The sequence below is a fragment of the Malaclemys terrapin genome, chromosome 1, assembly GCF_027887155.1.
Source record: "Malaclemys terrapin pileata isolate rMalTer1 chromosome 1, rMalTer1.hap1, whole genome shotgun sequence".
NCBI lineage: Eukaryota > Metazoa > Chordata > Testudines > Emydidae > Malaclemys > Malaclemys terrapin.
The window spans coordinates 205370614-205386264 of record NC_071505.1 but is presented as its reverse complement, the minus strand read 5'-3'; the positions used below and the strand labels follow the sequence as shown (position 1 = coordinate 205386264).

The 15651-nt window shown below is 39.2% G+C and overlaps 1 protein-coding gene across 9 annotated transcripts in view; it reads right to left on the bottom strand.

Annotated features, from left to right (window-relative positions):
• DMD (dystrophin) overlaps positions 1-15651 on the bottom strand; it is a 2004766-nt gene that overhangs the window by 1435613 nt on the left and 553502 nt on the right. For all 9 annotated transcript variants that reach the window (XM_054005916.1, XM_054005912.1, XM_054005914.1 and 6 more), the window contains exons 4-5: positions 15119-15196; positions 11344-11436 (exon numbers count right to left, since the gene is read on the bottom strand). In XM_054005916.1, coding sequence (XP_053861891.1) covers positions 11344-11436; positions 15119-15196 — 171 coding nt within the window. The remainder of the gene's footprint in view (positions 1-11343; positions 11437-15118; positions 15197-15651) is intronic.

Genomic DNA, 15651 nt, shown 5'->3' with positions numbered 1-15651 from the left:
TGAAGCATTTAGCCTGCATGATCACCTCCAACATGAATCTGCCTCAATTTTGGGGAGTAAAAAATGTAAGCAACATTTCATAAACATGCTAATTAACTAAAGCCTCAAAAGTTCTACAGTAATTCTGTAAAAACATATCAGGTACTATTTTATAATTCTTCCCCTGACATGCTTCAGTCTGGACTCAATTTATCTACAAGATATCACATTTCCTTTAACAAACTGAATATTTCTTTTCCAAGTTAATTATCAGTTAAAATATTTTTTAAAATTTCAACTAAAACAGAATATTCTATGTGCTGCATCTCTATAAAATGACTTGTACAACTGATATTAATGGTTGTTTATGGGAGTTTATGCTGATGCATGTGAATTTAGCAAAGATGAATTAGAGGAAAAGGTGCAATTAATGTAGAAGGACTAAGCACTATTTAGTGGTAGGAAACTTTTGTGATAAGGTTCTAATATTTTTTTCACCTGGAGAAAAGAGCCAGTGAATGTGAGGGACAGCAGGAACAAAGAGATAACGGATAAGGTAACCAAACATATCCAGATTTTTTACTGAAACAGGCAAGATTTGTTCTTACATGTTTTATGCAATGGGAACATGCAGAACTTAGAGGAAAACATGAATTTCTGAGTGAAGCTACTAATTTTTCCATGCTTCTGGAATACATGCTGCCTGAGGAGTGCACATCACACGTGATGAGCATTTTTTCCCTAATCAGACAGTTTACAGAAAAAATTTGTAACAATTTAATTAAACTGTTTGAGTTAAACCAGTGAAAACTCATGTGGACATCAATTTAAAACATCTTTTACTGCTTAGGTTGTCTTGTAATTTTATAGTAAACTAAATAAATATAAGCCAGGTTTAAATTGATTTAAGAGTGTCCATACACAAAGTTGCACCAGTTTAACTAAATAGATTTAAACATCACACCTTTAGTTAACTAAGTGCAATTTTGTATTGACAACACAGATTCACTCTGTCATAAAAGATGAAATGTTGCAAAAGCAGCCACATTCAAAAGGGTCGATTGGCTATTACTTAAAGTTCATTCTGACTCCTGCTGAATAAAACAAGATTAACTCCATAATAAGGTCAAATGTGAGTCTAAGTTGTAACTTTGAAATTCTTATTGTTGCTTAACAAGATGCTTACACATATTTCAAGGTGTCCTTATACTGATACAACACAACATTCATATTGAATCAGGTATGATGTTGGTTTGGGCACCACAGGAAGATGTAAACTTTAGTATCATGGTATGTACGTACCTAAAGTGAAATCAGGCTCTGTTGCAGACAGTGGCAAAACTCCTATTGACTTCTATCTGAGCAAGTTTTTAAACATTGAATCATTTTAAACCACCCTATTTGGCAGCGTTCTTTTTGCTGATTAAAGTTACTGTGCCAGTGATCAAAGGTAACGTAAGTGGTACCTTTAATAATTCTAAAATAAAGTGAATGGAATTAAGTAGAGCTCATTTATATACAATATAATCTTGAGATGTCCGTTTAAACTAATCTCTAAAATCCTTCGGCCAGATTCTCTATGGCCTTGCAGTTTGGGTAGTTGATTATACTAGTAGATCAAATGTGAATGGCAACAGTCACTCACTCTCACTCTGTAAATGGTTATGCAAGGTGCAGGGCAACAGAAAATCAGTCTTGTGCTTTTTAATCTGATTTATACCTCTTCCTGGATTTTGTGAGCTTTTAGGTATTGTTTTAGCACACCACTGTGACAATCTCTGCCATTATGGTCACTACTTTTAAAAGACTATGATAAATATTGTACAAAGTATGCCTTGTGAAGTATCATTTGAAAACTCAATCTGCTGAAAATTATTGCCCTGGTAAAATGTGTGTGGCAACATATGTAAAGTTATAAGATTCTACTGTATAACACTGCTGTAACATGTTCCAAAGTTAGAATGGCAAGCCCAAACCTGTTTTTCAGATACAAAGACAGATATCAACAAAGTCAAGTGGGCTATCATTTAGTTAAGTGGCCATTCTCTGGCAGAGGGGAGGCATGAAAAAGAAATTTACATTTCATCATAATGACACCCACAAGAGACAGTTTGCACCATGACTAAGCAAGGATGTTTCTAGCACAAGAAACTGAATTATCAAGAGGGGAGAAAAACACTTGACCACCTTCATCTCTTAAAGAACTGAACTGGGGCAGGGGAAGAGTCGTAGCTGGGACAGTACAGACTGCTGTAAGCTTATGGTGAGAAAAATCTTTTGCTTTTAAGGTCACTTCAACGCTTTATCTTTTCATTACTTTTGTAACCAAACCTGACTTTTATGCCTCATTACTTTTAGTCTCTTGAAATCTTTCCTTTCTTTCTGTAGTTAAACTCACAGTATTGTTTTATCTTAACCAGTGTGTTTGAACTGAAGTATGTGGGAAACTCCATTTGGTATAAATGCACCAGCCTTGTTTCCTTTGATGAAAGGATGGACTTCCTATAAGCGTGCATTGTCCAGTACACGCTAGGTAGTCCCAGATGCACATTTCAGGGGGACAAGGCTGGGACTGAGAATTTTGTGGTGTTGCCATGTATGTAGTTCATGAATGGCTGGCAGAGCATTCATACAAAAATCACTCCCAACTATTTTACAAGTCAGGGGCACTGTCTGAATAGGCTAGGAGTTGATGTTCTTACAGCAAAGCAGTGTAAAAGGCACCCCAGTTCAGAGATTTGAGGGGACACGGTGTTCAACAGTCCAGATTGTACCCTGGAGAATGTCACAACCACATTGTGGGCTGGCACCACAACAGTGTGGATTTGTATATTTCAGAAAGACTAGACAAGACCTTGGTCTCCTTCAGGTCAGAAGATCTGCACCTCTATGAAAAAAGATTCATATTGTTTTACCCTTGAATCCATGAGGTAAAAAAAACCAAAAACCAAAACAAAAACAAAACAGGAAAAAATGCCCTTTCAATTGTGCATGTGTGGATTCCAGCTTTAAAATGCATGTACAATACTATTCCTGGCAAAACGAGCAGGGGCTCTGAATTAATCCAGAAATATATATTTTTATTCACTAGTTTATATTAGCACATACATCTTGCATTTTATTTGATAATCATATCTTGTTTGCATTCAAGAGTCTAGAATCCGATATCTTCCTTAGAATCACACCACCACTTACAGGGATTTTTCATCCTATTAACATATGGAGGATTATATATATATATATAAAAAAATTATGCAGGCTAATTAAGATAGAGTGTGTGTGTGTGTGTGTGTATATATATATATATATATATATATACACACACACACACACACTCTATCTTAATTAGCCTGCATAATTTTTTTAATACATCACAGCAAGAGAAGATCTAGGTGGCCAAGAAAAAAAAATTGTTTAAGGCATCCCAAAAGAAAAATTAAGTCATTGACAGTTGAAATAACTCAGTCTTCAAATCACCCAACTCATTTGAAGCAAAGTGGTTAAGAGTCCCACCTCTCTGCCTCTTGATTGCTGTGATCAATCTTATATGACTAAATGCAAATAGCAATACTGTTTATATTACACCATAATTCTTCATGGCCATATATAGACATAAGACTATACGGAGGATTTTAAGGTAGATGATTAACATAATGCAAAGGGACTACAAACTATGAAGAGAGGAAGTTGAGGGAAAACAGCAGAAAAGGGAAAAGAAACCTACTCTCAGAAAAGTTTCAGAGTAACAGCCGTGTTAGTCTGTATCCGCAAAAAGAAGAACAGGAGTACTTGTGGCACCTTAGAGACTAACAAATTTATTAGAGCATAAGCTTTCGTGGACTACAGCCCACTTCTTCGGATGCATATAGAATGGAACATATAATGAGGAGATATATATACACACATACAGAGAGCATAAACAGGTGGGAGTTGTCTTACCAACTCTGAGAGGCCAATTAATTAAGAGAAAAAAAAAAAAAAAAAAAAAACTTTTGAAGTGATAATCAAGCTAGCCGAGTACAGACAGTGTGATAAGAAGTGTGAGAGTACTTACAAGGGGAGATAGTCAACGTTTGTAATGGCTCAGCCATTCCCAGTCCTTATTCAAACCGGAGTTGATTGTGTCTAGTTTGCATATCAATTCTAGCTCTGCAGTCTCTCTTTGGAGTCTGTTTTTGAAGTTTTTCTGTTGTAATATAGCCACCCGCAGGTCTGTCACTGAATGACCAGACAGGTTAAAGTGTTCTCCCACTGGTTTTTGAGTATTTTGATTCCTGATGTCAGATTTGTGTCCATTAATTCTTTTGCGTAGAGACTGTCCGGTTTGGCCAATGTACATGGCAGAGGGGCATTGCTGGCACATGATGGCATAGATCACATTGGTAGATGTGCAGGTGAACGAGCCCCTGATGGTATGGCTGATGTGATTAGGTCCTATGATGATGTCACTTGAATAGATATGTGGACAGAGTTGGCATCGGGGTTTGTTACAAGGATAGGTTCCTGGGTTAGTGGTTTTGTTCAGTGATGTGTGGTTGCTGGTGAGTATTTGCTTTAGGTTGGGGGGTTGTCTGTAAGCGAGGACAGGTCTGTCTCCCAAGATCTGTGAGAGTAAAGGATCATCTTTCAGGATAGGTTGTAGATCTCTGATGATGCGCTGGAGAGGTTTTAGTTGGGGGCTGAAGGTGACAGCTAGTGGTGTTCTGTTATTTTCTTTGTTGGGCCTGTCTTGTAGGAGGTGACTTCTGGGTACTCGTCTGGCTCTGTCAATCTGTTTTTTCACTTCAGCAGGTGGGTATTGTAGTTTTAAGAATGCTTGATAGAGATCTTGTAGGTGCTTGTCTCTATCCGAGGGATTGGAGCAAATGCGGTTATATCTTAGAGCTTGGCTGTAGACAATGGATCGTGTGGTGTGTCCTGGATGGAAGCTGGAGGCATGTAGGTAAGTGTAGCGGTCAGTAGGTTTCCGGTATAGGGTGGTATTGATGTGACCATCGCTTATTAGCACAGTAGTGTCCAGGAAATGGACCGCTTGTGTGGATTGATCTAGGCTGAGGTTGATGGTGGGATGGAAATTATTGAAATCATGGTGAAATTCCTCAAGGGCTTCTTTTCCATGGGTCCAGATGATGAAGATGTCATCAATGTAGCGCAAGTAGAGTAGGGGCGTTAGGGGACGAGAGCTAAGGAAGCGTTGTTCTAAGTCAGCCATAAAAATGTTGGCATATTGTGGGGCCATGCGGGTACCCATAGCAGTGCCGCTGACTTGAAGGTATATATTGTCCCCAAATGTGAAATAGTTGTGGGTGAGGACAAAATCACAAAGTTCAGCCACCAGGTTAGCTGTGACATTATCAGGGATACTGTTCCTGATAGCTTGTAGTCCATCTTTGTGTGGAATATTGGTGTAGAGGGCTTCTACGTCCATAGTGGCCAGGATGGTGTTTTCTGGAAGATCACCGATGGATTGTAGTTTCCTCAGGAAGTCAGTGGTGTCTCGAAGATAGCTGGGAGTGCTGGTAGCGTAGGGTCTTAGGACAGAGTCTACATAACCAGACAAGCCTGATGTTAGGGTGCCAATGCCTGAGATGATGGGGCGTCCAGGATATCCAGGTTTATGGATCTTGGGTAGCAAATAGAATACCCCTGGTCGGGGTTCTAGGCATGTGTCTGTACGGATTTGTTCCTGTGCTTTGTCAGGGAGTTTTTTTAGCAGATGGTGTAGTTTCTTTAGGTAATCCTCAGTGGGATCAGAGGATAATGGCCTGTAGAATGTGGTGTTAGAGAGCTGTCTAGCAGCCTCCTGGTCATATTCCAATTTATTCATGATGACGACAGCACCTCCTTTGTCAGCCTTTTTGATTATGATGTCAGGGTTGTTTCTGAGGCTGTAGATGGCGTTGTGTTCAGCATGGCTGAGGTTATGTGGCAAGTGATGTTGCTTTTCAACAATTTCAGCCTTTGCACGTCGACGGAAGCAATCTATGTAGAAATCCAGTCTGTTGTTTCGACCGTCCGGAGGAGTCCATGCAGAATCCTTTTTTTTGTAGTGCTGGTAGGGAGGATTCTGTGGGTTAGTATGCTGTTCAGAGGTATGTTGGAAATATTCTTTGAGTCGGAGACGTCGAAAGTAGGATTCTAGGTCACCGCAGAACTGTATCATATTCATGGGTCTGGAGGGACAAAAGGAGAGGCCCCGAGATAGGACAGACTCTTCTGCTGGGCTAAGAGTATAGCTGGAAAGATTAACAATATTGCTGGGTGGGTTAAGGGAACTACTGTTGTGGCTGCTTGTGGCATGTAGCAGTTTAGATAGTTTAGTGTCCTTTTTCCTTTGTAGAGAGGCAAAGTTTGTCTTGTAAATGGCTTGTCTAGTTTTTGTAAAGTCTATCCATGAGGAAGTTTGTGTGGAAGGTTGGTTTCTTATGAGAGTATCCAGTTCTGAGAGCTCATTCTTAATCTTTCCCTGTTTGCTGTATAGGATGCTGATCAGGTGGTTTCGCAGTTTCTTTGAGAGTGTGTGACACAGTCTCTCAGCATAGTCTGGTCATTCAGTGACAGACCTGCGGGTGGCTATATTACAACAGAAAAACTTCAAAAACAGACTCCAAAGAGAGACTGCAGAGCTAGAATTGATATGCAAACTAGACACAATCAACTCCGGTTTGAATAAGGACTGGGAATGGCTGAGCCATTACAAACGTTGACTATCTCCCCTTGTAAGTACTCTCACACTTCTTATCACACTGTCTGTACTCGGCTAGCTTGATTATCACTTCAAAAGTTTTTTTTTTTTTTTTTTTTTTTTTTTTTCTCTCTTAATTAATTGGCCTCTCAGAGTTGGTAAGACAACTCCCACCTGTTTATGCTCTCTGTATGTGTGTATATATATCTCCTCATTATATGTTCCATTCTATATGCATCCGAAGAAGTGGGCTGTAGTCCACGAAAGCTTATGCTCTAATAAATGTGTTAGTCTCTAAGGTGCCACAAGTACTCCTGTTCTCAGAAAAGTGTTATATACAAGGATTCAGGGAAAGTATTTTGGGTCTAGGTCATGCTACTTTGTGTGTGTGTGTGTGTGTGTGTGTGTTTGAATATAATCATAGATTACTGAGGACATCAGAGCTAAGAATAATGATAAAAACAAAACAAAAAGTTTGTTTTCGGAAGGGATTTCCTTTCCCAAGCAAGCTCACAGAAAAGCTAGACAAAGGTCAACATTGAGCTCATGTAATTGAAGCTAATATCCTAAATCTAGTATAATCTGGATTTAGGGCTGGACATGTAACTAAAACCACATTAGTGGCACGGATGAATAATCTCCTGACTAGTACCTTCCACAGAAGCATATTCACTCCCTGTGGTTCTAATTAGCAAATTGATCTCTCTCAACTGTCCTATAAGGCCCAGGTGTCCATTAAACCACTTAATTGCCACCCAACCACTTAGATAATTAACAACTCAGGTGGGCGTGGGTTGGTTTATGCTCCTTAGCAGAACCTGCCACAAATAGGCTGGTCTCTGACTCCCCTCACATACCAGCACCAATGATATACACATTTTGTCAGTAGGCTGTGCTTCAGCCAAGCATTTCACCTCTGTGGCTGCTTTCAGTTCCCACTCCCTAAGTTGCAAATAAAACAAATTAAAAATGAGTTCTTGGGGAACACACCCATTATCCAAGTATAGCCTGTGAGCAGACAATTTGGGGAGTCCTAGCTCTCTAATTGAGATTTTCTTCAATAGCAAACTGCAACATTTCCAGATATTTAGTTACAAGAACAATCTGCAAGGGGCAAAGCTTTGCCAGGCAACTAAGGCCTGTTTCATTCTTTATAACTAGCATGTACTGCAGCCTGTTTTGCTTTCTTAGGTGACTGAAAATACCCCTTTAGTCCTGATAAAAATGTAACACATGATTTTAATATATTTATAACTAGATAGCTAAAGGATCAGGGACATATTTCTCAGTAATATAAATTACTCTGAGACCTGGAAAAAAAATAAATAAAAACCCTAATAGATGACAAAGGTTTTCCCCACAGATTTCTTAATCTGCTTTTCCTGTGCCAGTCCTTCACCATTACCTAAGTAGCACTTGCTTGACAAGGGGCATGGGTTACAAAACCCAGTGAATTGAGAGAGGATGGGGACAGGTATTTGTACCTGATGGTATGGGCTGCCTCTGAGGGTTTGAAACACCAATTGCACTACCTCCTCTCTCCACTGCATCCGAAGAAGTGGGCTGTAGTCCACGAAAGCTTATGCTCTAATAAATTTGTTAGTCTCTAAGGTGCCACAAGTACTCCTGTTCTTTTTGCAGATACAGACTAACACGGCTGCTACTCTGAAACCTAGAATTAACTTTGATTCCATTAGGGGTCTAGTTACAGATTGCTGAGCTGAATTCACTTTGGGCCAATGGTGCACTAGCACTGGGGCTCCCCTACTATGAGCTGAAATCACGAAAGAGCTAAAGTTATTAAGAGCTGAGATCACTAAGTGCTGTGTTGATGGGGGGGGGAGCCTGAACTATATTGTTAAGCAGCTGGCAGAGCGGCTCACAGGTCGGGGAGCGGAGCGGAGCAGCTTGTAGAGCAGAGCAGTTTGTGGGACGGCAGGAAGTGGACTGGCTCGTGGTGAAGGCTGCGGCAGAACCCCATGGAGAGACGGCCGGCCGGCCTCGGATCACGTAAGGTGCCCCTTAACACCCTGCGTGCCCCCCCCCCCCCGCTTTTACTCTGGGGCTGCATTGACCAGGGGCAGAGACTTTGGGGTTTGTTGGACTTTGGGGACTTTGGGTGGTTTTTGGGTTGCTGGATTCAAGAACCAAAGGGAAAGGACACAGCCCAATTTGCTGGGGTGGGTTTTTTGCTCATGGTTTGTATTATGAATCCTGTTTGTGGTGTTTTTCCAATTTAATACTGATGTCATTTACCTAATGTTATTAAACATTTTCTGCTACACTCAGACTCCGTGCTTGCGAGAGGGGAAGTATTGCCTCTTAGAGGCACCCAGGGGGTGGTATGTAATTGTCCCAGGTCACTGCGTGGGGGCTCGAGCTGGTTTTGCATTGCGTTATTGAAACAGAATCCCTAGATACAGAACCTGGCCCTTGTTGCTGCCAACTTAGATGGGCAGAAGGGTTACACATACATCATTCATGCAAGAAACCACAGCTTTTCCATAGGATTGCATTGCAATTTACAGATGCTAGTTCATCTTTAGTTCCTACCAGGAAACCAAAGCATGCACAATGAGTTGATCCTAACAATGAATGTATTCTATGACACTAGTGAAAGAGGATCAGATCCAGAGTGAGAAGGACATGAACCAAACTAATCTTCTCCGAGTCAACAGAGAAAATGAAATAGTGGTTCCAAATCTGAGTAACTCACATATGCAACCACACATTAAGTACGTTATTGAACAATTTCCCCCTGGTGTAACGCTACTGAAGTCAATGGAATTGTACTAGGAATAAATCTGAAAACCACTACATTTGTTTGCAAACTTCCACTGACCCAAATAGCTTACATTATGTATGCTATGAGAATCAGAGCAACATAGAGGGTACAGCAATTCCCTGCAGAGAAAGGAGAATTATTGTTTGGAAAAACAAAGAAAATCCCAGGGACCCAGTTCTTCCTTGCAGAATATCCTGAGGTGAAAGAATGAAACCCCTGTAGAACCCAGCACAAAAACCATGGACCAACAGCATACATCCTAAGTCCAGCTCCAGACAGCAGTTCAGGCTGGTGAATATTGTTACTGTTTCTTATTTCATGATGGGCAGAGTAGCTACATTTGCACTAACCAAGCAGGTACTGAAAGATCAGACATGTAGCTGAATATCCATATATATTGTGCCAGGGAATTAATAAGTGTGTTTTCTGTACATAAACACACACAATGAGAGGAATGCTGGGAATGAGAGAGGCCAGGAAAAAAAAACAACTAGCAGTAAAGATTTCCATAACTCAAAACAACGTGGAGAAAAAAGACAGTATATGAGTCTGCAGAAAAGGACACTCACATCTATCTGTAGTTTATATACATTAAAACATGTATTGCTTAAATTTTTGCTAGAAGTTTTCACAGTTACATATGGTCCAGTGCTCATACTCCCATTACCTGTGCTTCAGATTCAGTACTCTACATCCTTCAAAGCAATAACTAATCCCACCAGCTAAACCAAATAAGAGAAGTATGGAAGTGAAGGATAGGAGTGAATCAAAATAACAGATTTTAAGGCCTTTCCTGCAGAAAACCACTGTTCCCTTTTCTGTGAATTTATGTGTGGGTGGGGATGGTAGATGATTGTCCTTTTTGTGTGTGTGTTTGGGGCTTATCAGCATTGTTTTTCATGTTGCAATGAGCCAATCTTGCTTATCTTTTGCCAGAATGCCCTAACTGGTGTGTGTGTGTGTGTGTGTGTGTGTGTGAGATATATAAATAAATAAATAAATTAATTAATGGAGATATCCCATCTCCTAGAACTGGAAGGGACCTTGGAAGGTCATCGAGTCCAGCCCCCTGCCTTCACTAGCAGGACCAAGTACTGATTTTTTCCCAGATCCCTAAGTGGCCCCCTCAAGGATTGAACTCACAACCCTGGGTTTAGCAGGCCAATGCTCAAACCACTGAGCTATCCCTCCCCCTTTGCTTAGTATGAATCCCTACCCCATTGTCAAAGGAGCACATACACCCTAAACTAATGTCAAGCCCTTCCTAGAATATGGCTTTAATGGTATCTCAAAAATGGTTAACATCATCCTAAACTTCCTACCTGAGCATATCTTTCTCTGTGGTCTCCTTGCTTGATCTGCTCTGTGCTAATTCCCATTCTCTCTAGATGGCAAGGCCTATCTCCCTTATGTCCAGGGTGGAACTAAATGGGCCACACCTGCCTCAAGGAGTTATTAAAACTTCAGCTGCCTTTTTCAGGGATCTAACAACATCTGCGATTCAGTGGGTCAATGGTATTTAAAAAAAAAAAAAAAAGGCAAATGTATAATGACTTTAGTATTTAACCGAAAAAGAAAAAAGTCATTCTTCTTCTATTATTAAAAGGGTGAACAATTCTTCCACATTAGTATTGTCTATTCATTTTTCAACAACTCACAGTAAAATTAGAAAAGCTGCTATTAATGCTCCATAACCTATTTTATAATCTGCTGATTCTTAATGTCCCAGATAATACGCAAACAAACCATTATCAAATTTACTAATTTAAGAAATGAGGACTTGGTGAATGGCCTTATTTTGTTTGAAATGTCTATGTTTTATAGGTTGTGGGTGGGTAACAACATGCAAGGATCATGTAACACACATTTCAGAACCTTCAGCAGTATCCCTCACCTGCCAATGGAGAATTATATTCCAGATCAATCCAAGGGTCAGTTTATGATTTCCATCCACTATGTCTGTGCTTCCAATATTCACCAAATCAACCTATTAGAGAAATGCAAAATAAGCACTGTATGAAAAAGTATTTGGATACTAGTGCATTTTGTGAAAGAAACCATGACAAAAATGTAATTTGTTTTGGAATTTGAAAAATATAGGCATTTGAAGTAGTTATCTGATTAATCTTGAACTAGTTTGTTTAAACCACATTTTAAAACATTATAATAGGTTGGGGCGTTGTTTTGTTTTTGTGAGGGTGAATACATTGGCAAAAGTAAACATTCAATGCTTATTTGAGAAATGGAACAATTGAAGTGCAGGCAAAAAGCAAGTGGCAGAGTTAGCGATATGGAGATATAACTATCCAAGCTCTAAAGTTAAGTGAAAATATAAAGTTAAAATACAATAATTAAATACAAATCCACCCCTACGTGTTAATGCAATATTAAGACTGCACAATTAAAAATCACAAACAGACACTTCAAGGAAATACACACAATAAGGTTCACACAGCAACTTCAAAACTGTCACTTTGCACATTTTGTTTTACAATTTAAATTTTGCCAAAAATAAAAACCCTCTAGTAATATTGCAATGCATATTTGGCAAGAAAGAAAAAAAGAAACAACATATATACAGCCAGCCCCTTTAACATTTATGTGGGAGATCCCATTTTCTTCTTTCCTGACTTTGTGATTGCAACGTAATGTTTCATTAACTGTTTTGAGATGTACGAGAGACCCATATTTAAGTCATTGAGAATTTTGCCAGCAGATGATGCATTTTGGAGGACAGGGAGGAGGTCAAGGCTTTTGCCTGGAGCACACCCTACTGCATTTCCCAAATATGACTCTCTGAATTTGCCACTCCAGCACGTTACTCTGGGGTACCCCTCCCCCTGGGGGCCTTGTCCTTCAAGATGCTGACTACTCTTTGTGAAGTATTGAGCACCTTCACCTCTCATTTCTTACATTGGGAGACCAGGGTGCTCAGTATATCAAAAGAGGCAACACCTTGTGAAATCATGTCCTGAGTTTGAAACACTTTTCTCAAGTATCTTTTTTAACATGCAAGTCCAACTCCTGTATGGCCAAAACTGTATCTAGAGTGAGACTATGGGGTCAACATCATGATCTGCACTCAGCATGTGGACTCATGGAGCCCTGTACTAGACAGCTAACTCCTGACACTAGTAGAAATAATTTCTGCATGATTGCCAGAAGCAGCCACCACAAAGGCACAGGCTGATTTTGCAGAGTTGCTATACACCTGTGTATATTTACACCGGTCATTTACACTAGCCTCATGCCCAAAGCCAGAATTTTTCCAAAAAATGTAACTTCTTTTTCTTAACTGAAAAAAATCTGAGAACTCAGAATGACACTTTCTTTTCTTCGAGAATTATGAAACTGTTACAAATAGCAGTGTTTGAGTCAGATCAGAATCAGATCAGTAGTCTCTCGGTACACTTTCCACGAGGACATTAGATGCCATTCCTTAGATGACAAATGGGCTCTGAAGTTTGACTTGCCTAGGATGAAATCATTTAGGACATCCCCTACACATTCTGTACCCCTTAAGGATCAGTGTAAACAGAATGACAAATCCACACATATTTTGTCACAATGCATTTGGCTGGCCATTGAGACTTGTTATATATAAGCCAGAATAACAGTACCTCAGGGTCTTAGAAGTCAGTCTACCACGGCTAAAGTGGAATAAGTTGCCTGCCTTCAGAACATTTCCATTTTAGATACCCATAGGGCTTCTACCTGGAGATTTGTACATAATCTTACACAGCACTATTCTCTCAAATTAGCATCTAGATTCAAGGGTTGCCTTAAAAGGGCAGTCCTGCAATGCCTGTTTCATTACTGCTTCTCAGTTCACTTACCGTATGGACTGATCATTAGATTGCCACAAGTGGGATTCTCACTGCCCCAGCCATTACTGAGGGGGAGCTGTGAAGAAGGACTGCTCCCCCAAACCAGAAAGAAGGAGCAGGCTTTCCTGTTACGTCTCCTTCCTGTAATCCCTGGGACTATAGAGAAGCAATTTTAAGATACACTTAAGAAACTCTTTGAATATAGTCCCCTCTGGTTATTTATACTACCCATTCACCTTCTTCTCCCCTTTTAGGACTCTAAAGTTTAGCCGAAGGACTTGGAACCACATGCTCCTTTTAGAGTCTTGGCACCAAATATTTGGTGCTGTAATGGGGCACTCCTGGAGCTCAACAAATGCTGCTTTTCAGAGGTTTCTGAAGCTTCGCAGTATACACATCCTACATGCGTGACCATTCAGAGGCCATGGATTCAAAGAACTACAATTGCGGGAGAAGGTTTTTTAGAGAGGGCTTTTAGTTTTATAATCTGACACTGCATAATATACATGATGAAGCCTTAACCTATTAAAAGGATCAATTTTAACCTTATCCTAAACGTCCTTGACATACTCATAACATTATTTGAAAGAAGCTTGCTGTATGAGCGGTACTTCCTGTACACATTAGAAAGGCACCGTAGCTGTGTGCTAGAATTTGAATGAACAACCCACTAGCACATTTTCCTAATGCCCCAGTAAACAGATGTTTTAAACAATTTTAAAAAGTAATATTATACTGTATGCATGTAATGAAGAGTTTTTAGCACATTGACAAATATTTGACCACTGAATTTTTTCAGAGTGATATACAATTGTCTATTGTACATAGCATCCTTTCAGTGATGTAGAATTGGCAACTTAAAAAAAAAAAATCATTAAAAATGCATGGCCTCTCATAAAGATCTCTATTACCAATTTAACACTCCCATTAAATCACTTTGACTTATGCACAAATGCTCAGCTAGGTACACGTTACCTTAGAGTTAGAAAATCAATGAATCCATGTACCAGCTGAACTCAAGCACATTGAAAGACTTACTGTACCTATCAAGAAATCCAATAGAATATGCGGCTCAGAATGCGTGGTTACTATTCCATCACAGCTTACTGGGTTTTAAGTGAATGTTATTATTTATTTGAATTTATTCTTGGGGGGTCAAAGGGGAGGGTTGTGATACAATTAGTTGGCCACTAAACATGTCTGATAAAATTACTGGTCAATTAGAATGCTTGTAAGAGGTAGATACTTAGGGAATATTTACTCCAACATTAAAAGAAGCATATTGGCCTGAAGTGTCAATCTTAACAGAATAGAATGGAATGTGTGGATTTTTTTTTAACCCGGCTCACATCTTTAATGCTGTTATCCCATAAACACCTAAAGAAATATACTAGAAATTATTTCTCCTAAGAAAAATCTCAGATTTTTAGACATCACTCTACCGTATTTTGAAAGCAACTGTTTAATGAGTTGAAATTCTGATAGCTAGAATCAACTCCTATTTTACTAAGGATGACTTATGGTAATGAACACTTTTAATATTTATTGTAACACCACATTAACAAAGAATTGCACTGGATCAGGCTTCAAATAGCATTTATTACAGATTTATTATTCAGCTACTTTAAAACCTGCTGCCAGAAAACATCTGAATTATATTTGGCACAAACAGACAGCCGTGTTGCAGAAACCATAGATAAGTTAAGTTACATTAGTACCATTGCTTTGATGTATAGTGGACTTTAGAAACTGTATCCTGTATCCAGGGGTTGAGCTATCACTTATAAAACATTAAGCATGATGTCTAATGCATGTTCTGACCTTGTCCAGGTGATTACTTACGTTATTTTTCTGCAAGACCTGCAGTGCTTTGTTGACATTGTTCAGAGCATGAACTCTTGTGGAGCCCTTTTCTTTTGCCTGTAAGCACATTTAAATAAAAAAAAAATGCTGAATATAATGAGACCACTTCTTTAAGTTCAGGGATTTGTATTTTACAAACTTTTGACTATTTTGGAGATGATACTATAATTATTTCTATATATATGCAAAGTAGAATTTAAACTACTAAATAAAGACAATGGTGCAACAAACAATCTTAATTTGAGGGCTAAATTGGTTATTGACATTTTTTCAGTGAACATATAATCAAAATGTATATAGGGATCAGATAAATTCAGGTTATTTTTATTATGATTAATCTCCCCTGCCACAGAACAATTTAGGAACATTACCATGACAACCAACCAGATAAGCATCAGCATGTATAATATTTGCAAGTATCTCCTCTCTGGAATGTGACTCATGTTGTCAGCTTGTTTCCCTACATTTATGAGAAAGTTTAAGAGAAAGCTCTCAAGCTCACAAAAAAACAA